Raw genomic sequence first — 9245 nt, forward strand, 5'->3', positions numbered from 1 at the left:
CTCAAGGAATGCTTACCAAGCACTGGGCTCTGTGTTCAAAATGTCACAGGTACTATCTCATGTAGCCGTGATAAAAGCTAACGTGTAGACGTAACTAGAAGTGGAACATTTAGGCTATCCTCCTTAAGCCACTCTTGACCACCCGCCTTCTAAGAGAGAGAGAGAGAGAGAGAGACTGAGCTCTCCCAGCGCAAGATGCAGAAAAATTGAACTCCAGTGCAGGAATTCTGGTTTTGTGGCTCTTGGTGGGTACAGAACGAAAACTGTGAGGCGCATGTTCAGCGTCCTTTCTCTGAAGCTGAGAGCGCATAGGCAGTCACAGGCCTGGCATCTAAGTAAATGTGAGTAAATCTTGTCTATGGTCAAAGAATGTCTTAGGGGAATTAGGAGAAACACAAAGAGGGCTTGGCACAGTTTAAGATCTCCAAGTGCAGAATTTCATTTTGAAAAGGTTCAAGTCTTATCAAAGAAATACCTCTTCCACTGCTTATAATCCTCTAACTAGGTCCATCTTTATTAAATGTCCCATTGAAAACTACAGAATTAAAATACCTCAAGTGGACTAGAGAGATAGATGGCTCAGCTTCTAAAGGCAAGGCTCACGACCAAGAGCACAACATGTTTAGAAAACTAAAATAAATACAAGACAAAGAGGGGTAAACTTGGAGAGTATGTGTTTTTTTTTTTTTAATTCTCCAAGTCAGAATCCACCGTATCTTTTACAGTTTTAAATTAAAAGGCATCTAATTATATAATCCAATACTATACACATAAAAACTTATGAGATCAAACTGTCTAAATATTACTGAGAAAACAGCATGCATACCAAGTAGTTTAGAAGTTTCCATTTCCCAGCTAATGATGACTTTTGATTGAGTTCTTGTCTTCTAAGACTAAAGCTAGCATTTAATCTTTCCCTTATGTATTTGAGTAGTTTTCAAAACTTTAATCTTTTGTGCTGGATCGAATGGCTTAAGTTTATTTTATTATATTTTGGTACTTTCCATACAATATAATACTAGTTAGTTTAATCTTTCATCAAGTAGGGTTCCAATAATGTACAAGTCATAAGGATCAACTGGCATTGTTTCAAAAGGTCCACACTTCAAAGGAGGCAACCACATGTCATTCTAATCTAGTTTTATCTACACATGATTAATATACAACTCACTTCCAAACTCAATGCAAAAGATTGGCTTCAACTAAGAGATTAGCATTCAGTTAACTGTTGTACATTAATGGATTCCCTTTGGTGAAAATACAGGCACTTCATTTTATATGGATTGACTAATACCATTAGTCATTTCTTCCTTTAGATTTGTTTGTTTGTTTGTTTGTTTTTTGAGACAAGATCTAAGAATCCATGGCTGCCCTGGAACTCACTAAATACAATAGGCTGGTCTCTAACTTACAGAAATCCCCCTTTCCTCTACCTCCTGAGTGCTGCAGTTAAAAATGTGAGAGCTACCATGTTCTGCTTATTTCTCTCATTTGAATGAAATATATTTAATTTTCCACTGAGACATGCATCCTGGATCTCTTAGAGAAAGGGCCACAAGTTTATGCCCAATCATTCTGTACTGGACATTGGATTAGGTATATTTCTGATTGAGTCTTGGCGACTAAAGGCCACAGAATTTTGTTATAGAAGCAGTGATATGTCTACTTTCAGAGGATAATCCATACAGGTTATTGTCTAAGCATCAAGACATAAAAAACCCGAGCTCTCCCTGAGTCTCCAGAAGAAGTTTTGTTTCTGATTTATTAATAATGATTTATCTAATAACTCTCTGGGTATGTGATATTGGATTATAACTGAGTAGTGAGGTCGAGAAGCTATCCCTGAGCTATCTCCAAATACACTAAACTTCTTGATTGCTTGTCATTACTTAACCCACCAACACCACCACCACTAGAAATGATTTTGTCCAACTCTGCTTCCTTCTGTTGAGTTCTATGGAATTTTTGGAATGATAAAGCACATCAGAACAAAAATATACTTGGAATTTTGGTGACCAGGTAACTATTTTCTGAATTTATCTCTATCTGAAACATTCTTTGCTTATTGAAAAGTAGCAAGCAGCATCAAAAATAATCTACAAAACTACACAATTACACATGCTTTCTTTATGGCATGAACTCATGGCCAGTCAATTTGAGTGAAACATGAATATCCTGGTTGAGGTTTTTAAATGTATAAAGAGACCAAGGGTCAAAGCTGATTTATGAGAAAAGCTTCAAACACAATGTAGCAAGTCATAATTAAATTTTACAAGCACATTTTAAGAGGAGAGATAAGATAGTGCATTCGATTCCTTATTTTACTGCCAGCTGGTGAACCTATAGTTTAAATATTGAGTATACTCATCTTTTAAACAGTGGATTACTTGGGCTTGTTTCTACCCCAATTCAAAAGCAAGCAGAGAGCACAGCATGATAATCAGGTCAATTATGTTTCAGCACAGAGTCGGGAGAGACGGCACTTCAACACTTCAGCGTGATTCTGGACAGCAGCAGCAAATGCCAGTTTTTACACAAAGTAGACAAGACAGTAGTACCAAATAATTTGCTCATCAAGAATCTTTCACATATGTTTCTATTTTCCAAGTGGGGAATATTAAAGCACTAGTCAAAACTTGTCAGGAAAGTCAAACGTAGGAATCAGACCAATTACAAATTGTCTATAGTAGCTAAGAAGTCTTACATATAACCCAAAATCCAAATAAAACAAAATTGGCCACTAATCAATATTTTTAATTTTTAAATTTTTACTTCCTTTGAGTTTATATAGATTATATTTATATGAATAATATACATTTTCACTTTGTTGTATGGAAACAATGTCACATACCAAAACACATATAAAATCAAATATATCCAATTTAATTAGGCTCAAAATATGTATCAGATCCATAATTGCTCCCCCTAGGAAATCTGATATTGTTGAGAATGACTTGGAATAATTTTCATTTTTTCCACTTTATCTCCTTTTAGTTCTAATATTAATAGTCCTAAGCTTGTAAGAACATAAATGCAGAAACAATAACACGAAATTAATGTAGAATAAGAGGGAACCACATAATCACCACCACCTACTATCCACTCCTCCCACAAGCATCAATAAACTAGCAGCAAAAATTAGCATAGTCAATCTGGAACAAGCCCACTATGGTTCCAACACCACATGAAATCTATTCTGTAGTTGGTTTCCTGGGGAGAAACCATGCCATACAAAACTTTTCCTTAGTTTTTAATAAGCACAAACCAGCCATTTCTCACAATCAGAAATGAAAAGGAAAACAAGGCTTGTCTTATCTTGCTGCTAACATTCAAAATATTTGAAAACATCAAAAAAAAAAAAAAAAGATACTTTTTTAAAGTGAGGACACCAAAACCTTGCATAGGCCAAAATGGACACGTATGGAGATTTTGTTTGTTTTTGAACATTCTAGTTTGTGGATATTGCTAACATTTGGATATACACAATCACAATATGGTTGTCATTAGCTGTGTGTCATCAGTGAACAACTGACATCTAGCTAGTAAAAATGAGAGGCAATTTAAGTATAAAACATAACCAGACTATGAAGACTTGAGGTGATAAAAATATTTCCATTAATAATTTTATATTAATTACATGTTTAAATAGTAATATTATAGGTATACTGAGTTAGATATAATATGTCTAAATGATTTCAATTGTTCATTTTCACTTGATTTAAATGTCGTCATTAAAAATGTAAGCTATAGATAGGGTTTGCAATGTATTCCTATAGGTCAGGCATGATAGGCCATAACCTCAATACAGTAATAAACAATATAGAATTTATTTCTATTTATTAGTTGCACTAGTAGTTTCACGTTACAGCACATGAAACGGCTTCAAAAGCATATTCCATACTGAGCATCACTGTTTCCCATAGTCCAATGAGAGGCAGAACCCTAGAATTTAGGGTGTAAAAAGTGACGCAAAGTAAGCATTTTATATGGGAATCTTCAAAGTGGGCTCACACAGATTCTGGCTTGATTTGTTTTTCCTGGTTACTGAACTCAGTTTACAATTCCTGCTTTAGGAAAAGGCACTTCTTTTGTATGGGAAGTTCAAAGACAGCCAGCTAAGGAACTGAGACCAGGGACTAAGTGAGCAAGGAGGATCTGAAGCCCAGCACACAAGAAGGAACGAGAGGGATGGCATGGTAACTGAGCGTCCACATCCTCCCTCCTTCCTTCTCTCTGCTTCCTTCTTAACTTCTTCCAACTCATCTGAGACTTGTGTTCACCTTCATCTTCCTAGCTCAGGTACTTTCATGCATTCTTTCTTCCTCCCAATGCTCATTGGTCTCTTGTTCACCTCTGGTCCTCTACTCTGGCTCTCGGTTTTCCATCCTGCTATCTACTTCTTTTAAAATTTTACACCACTTGTTCCTAACATGGCCATGTACCAGATTTTAATAAATCTCTTATTCTTTTGTCTCTTTATGAAGAAAAATAAATAAGAAATAATATATTAAAAATATCCAAGGACATGAAATTAGTTTTTACTTTTATAGGCTGTCTAAAGGGCTGTTGTTTTGGTTTGTCTTAAGGGTTAGTGGCTTTACCCTTGGGTCTTCCTGGCTGGAGCAATGTGGTTTAAAGAGAAAGATATACCTCCAAGGCCCGATCCAGGCCTAGAATAGATTCTTTGGGTGGGAATTATGAATCTTAGTTGTAAACTAGCAGGATAACCAGACTACTTACAGTCTTCATACATGTGCTATGACTATCTATTGAAAAAAACTTCAAAAAAGAGTATTTTTAACTATTGGTTTTGGTGTTTGAAATAAGATTTTTTCTTAATTACTTCTAAAATATTGAGTCCCGGGTAAATTATTTTGAGGCTGGGTTTGGTTTCCTGAACTAGTGCAGAATAGTTCAGTAAAGATAGTCATTTATTCAAGAAAATAATGATATTCAGCCAATATATATTGGTCAGTTCCTAAAAATGGGACATATAGTTCCACACTCTGACAAAAAGTGGTTATATGCTTAAATAACTACAATGTTGCTTAAGTATCAAAATGCTTTCAGTAAAGAAAAACTTCTGAAAGGGCTAAACCTAGTTGTAAATTCTGCGATTATTGTGTATACACTATTTTGGAGGTAGATTTTCAGTGATGTTATGATTATAATTCATTGATACAGTCATTTTAGTAGTTGGTATGTTAATAAATTAGATCTAAACACAGACATTATGGTGAATTCCATTTGAATGCTACACAATTGGGACAATAAATAAAAAATATTGGTTGTTGGTGTCTCAAGGCTTTGAAGACATACAGCTTTGATGAATGTCTTCTTAGTATTATATTATATAATCTGAGTATTCTGAATATTATACAGTCAATAGCACTAAAGATCTGTTAGGCAACAGAAGATTCTTTGTGGACTGTAATAGGCTATACATTTATTTAGAAACAAAAGGAGTAATTAAAATCATATATTTTAATAGTTATTTAGAATAAAAACTGAAGACAAACCAGTGACCAACTATATGCAAAACAAACACACAAATAGAACTGGAGGCATTAGCAATCATACCTTATTGTGTGTCTGGGTCTGTCCAACCAGTATGAGAATATTGGATGAGATGATAGATAGGCAGAAGTTAATTAGAATTATGGACCTCTCAGAGCGGATGTACCTAGTCAGAGAGAGAAAGAAACATGACAAATTTCATATTGTGTAATTGGTGGAATTAACGAGAACTTTTGACCCTAGATTTCATATAAAGATATGGAAAACCATTTTTCATATATATTTTCTTGAGTACCCAATTTTTAGAGTATATGATATGTACAAGAAAACTTTAGACTTATTTTTTTTCTGTAGTATGTCATAGTTGACAGAACCTAAATTGTACATATGCGAGAACAATGTAGTATTTTGTCCTAGATGTATAAAATTTCTTGGAATTACATCAATCATTATAATCACCTTCTTACATATGTATATATATATATATATATATATATATATATATATATATATATACACATTTATAATATCTGTATCAACCAATAGAAACACTGAGGCCCAACAGTAAAGCCCCACCCAGATTTTAAAGCAATTCTCCTATATACTAGAAGGATGCATTACTTTACCATGAATATTAGTAACTACTCAAGCATTTCTATATAGCTAGGCTATTCCTTATATCCTTGAGTATCTCTTTCACGAAAAAAAATAGCAAAAGTCTGTATGTATAAAAATGAATGCACTCCTCAAATGATCATTCACTATTAGAATGGACCATTCTTGATGACTGCCATATTTTTCCCTTAGGATGAAAACTGTATATATAACATGCTATATGATTTTAAAATGCACTAAGAATGTAAGAAAGAGCAAAAACTGTTCAGAATCAACTGTTCTACCAGCTGTTTATCCTGGAAAGATTGCAGCTATTTTGCTTAACTGTACCCTGTGGTAATCATTAAGTAACAATACTGTAAGAGAACCTTGCACATGATGTGTGTTTCAGCCTGTTGTATTTGTATTATAACGTGGGGCCCCATACCATAGCAGGCACAGGATTTTCTGTGCAGTGCTAGATGGAGGAATCAGAGATCTAGATGTACTTTTTCAAAGATATAATCTCACAAAGTTCTTTCTTTCCCCACTTTATCTTTAAAGAGTATGTAGGCAGCAACCACACACTCCAGAAATTAAAGAAAATTAAAGACACCAGTAACGCCAAAACACAAAAATTAGGTTTCCTAATGTAAAAGAACTTTTATTTGCAAGATAAACCCAAATTGGAGTAAGTGAGGTTGACACATAGCAAAAATGGGCTTCAAGGGTTGTTGGCCATCACTCCTGCATTCTGAATATCTAAACATATGATAGAGTGCACACGGGGGTGTTCAAGGTAGCAACAAATATTACATTATTCTTTTCCTTGTGGATGAAGGCTATAAATCTTTTTTGATGTTAAAGGAATCCATGATAATACAAACACACATCTTGACACTATCAAAAGGATTTCAGTGACATTTTCTGTTTATAAATAAAAAAACAAAACAAAACAGAGTAATAAAAGACCAATTGGCTGTCCCGAACACTATCGAGATGTTTCCTTTTCTCAACAATACTGAGTCATATTGTTGCCCTAAGTTCTGCTAAGAAATGTCACTACTTTCAGCATTGTCATATGACATTTCATATTTTGAAAAAAAGTTTGTGAACTTTTTATGTCAATAAGTTGACTGAGAGGACATGCTGGATTGCTTTTTGACTTAACAGTGTATCAAGCTGGTTGTATGGCTAGATGGAGAAAAAAACCGCTTAATGTATTATTATCATTATTATTATTATTATTATATCATCATCATTGTCATGATTACCAATAGTGTTAATAGCAAAGAAAGTGATTATCTCTGAGAACTGAAACTATGAGTATCACAAATGCAAGGCAGGCATTGGCTCTGAGATCCATATCCGACCCTGTCAGTTGTGAAGGGACATCTGTAGTGAACTACATGGAGCATCTACAAATTTCAATATAGCATACTATCTATAAAGTACCTCGCATGCTACCACATTTCAGAAATCACTAGAAACGTTTTAACCCTACATATTTTTATTAGAGAAAAAAAAAGCAGGCAGATTCCCAGAACTCTTAGAGCTGAACCAGCATGTTTTAGGGTGTATGCACTTGGTGTTGATGAAGCACTTTGAATGAGTCACGCTACAAGATCCATTTAGAAATTCATGAGTCTGGACACTTCTTTCAAATTGTAATTATTATTTCAATTTTCCTATGGATAGAGGATGACCATTTAATTCTTCGGAATACAGATTTGTGCCGTTTCTTGGTACTCTTTTCTGTAACTTTCAACTTCAAGATAGGTTTTGATAGACTAATGATTTTCAGAAATTCCTAGAATTCTGTTGTAGTAAGTGACTGTCCTGCTGTTTCTGAATTTAAGAACCCTTCAGGTGAATCAACAAATGTGTCATAAACTGATATTGGCTATGTGTGTGTGTGTGTGTGTGTGTGTGTGTGTGTGTGTGTGTAGAGAAAGAGAGGAGAGGGGTGTAACAGAAGCAGGAATTGACACATGAGCAGAAACTGTTGAAAATGGAATACAAAGATTCCAATGGGATAAGAATTACAAAGTCATCAGGATCACCTAGTATCTTAGTCAATTGCTTCATTTTTTAAAAAGACATCATCATTAACTCAATTTGGGAAGTTGGATTCTTCCAAGCCTGTCCGTTTGTTTTTACAGGACAACAGCCTGATCCAGTCTTGAACATACAATTCTGTTATCAACAACATCATCTCTACAGTAGGCATTTTTCAAGTTTCCTCTCTTCTATCACTCTTCCAATGTTTCTCTGCTATACCAAACTATCACGGTGATGAAGAACTTCTGTTATGTACCTGGGCCAAAATATATACAGATACAGACTTTCTTCTCTCACAAAGCATGAATAATCCTAATATCGTTGACGATTTAAATATATTTCACAATTAATTCTTCCTTCCAAAACAGTGAAAGCCATAATGGACAGTAATGTTTTATTTAAATGTCAATATTATTCTAAATAAGTATCCCTTATTAAACAGTAGTTGATTTTTTTTTGGATGATTGTATAAAGCCCTAGGTAAACATAAAAGTCTTTGAGGTAGGGACATCTACTTTTGCAATTTTAAATATATCAAATATACAGGAAACAATAAGTAATTATCTACATACTAATGTAACACTGCATTTTAGACCACTTTAAAAATGACAATGGGGGGTTGGGGTTTAGCTCAGTGGTAGAGCACTTGCCTAGCAAGCACAAGGCCCTGGGTTCGGGCCTCAGATCCAGAAAAAAAAAATGACCATGGTTATAAGGCCTTTAACTGCTAAAATTATAAAATCCATTTAAAAATTTGGTCACATTTTACCTTTACATTGTCAAATCATGAGTAGCCATACCAAACCTCACAGACCCAATTCTTAATAGTACCCTAAACAATTACCTAGAAATTACTCAGAAAAAAATACTAAATTTCTACAGATTATTAAATAGATTCAACTTAAACTATGAGAGAACAAAAATTTCCCAACATTTCCTTTTCAGTTTTATGATATTCTTTTATCAAACTTGTCAAAACCTGACTCACAGCAAACACTGGAGTACATGACCTTTTGTAGAGAACATTGGGATTTTGTTAATGCTTTTAACATCAGAGAAGGTGTCGCTCATTG

General features: G+C 34.3%; 1 protein-coding gene across 4 annotated transcripts in view; it reads right to left on the reverse strand.

The window, feature by feature from the left end:
• Positions 1-9245, reverse strand: part of Adgrb3 (adhesion G protein-coupled receptor B3) — a 732632-nt gene that overhangs the window by 139190 nt on the left and 584197 nt on the right. For all 4 annotated transcript variants that reach the window (XM_076557962.1, XM_042265766.2, XM_076557963.1 and 1 more), the window contains one exon: positions 5581-5683. In XM_076557962.1, coding sequence (XP_076414077.1) covers positions 5581-5683 — 103 coding nt within the window. The remainder of the gene's footprint in view (positions 1-5580; positions 5684-9245) is intronic.

This window comes from Peromyscus maniculatus, chromosome 21, assembly GCF_049852395.1.
Source record: "Peromyscus maniculatus bairdii isolate BWxNUB_F1_BW_parent chromosome 21, HU_Pman_BW_mat_3.1, whole genome shotgun sequence".
Lineage (NCBI taxonomy): Eukaryota > Metazoa > Chordata > Mammalia > Rodentia > Cricetidae > Peromyscus > Peromyscus maniculatus.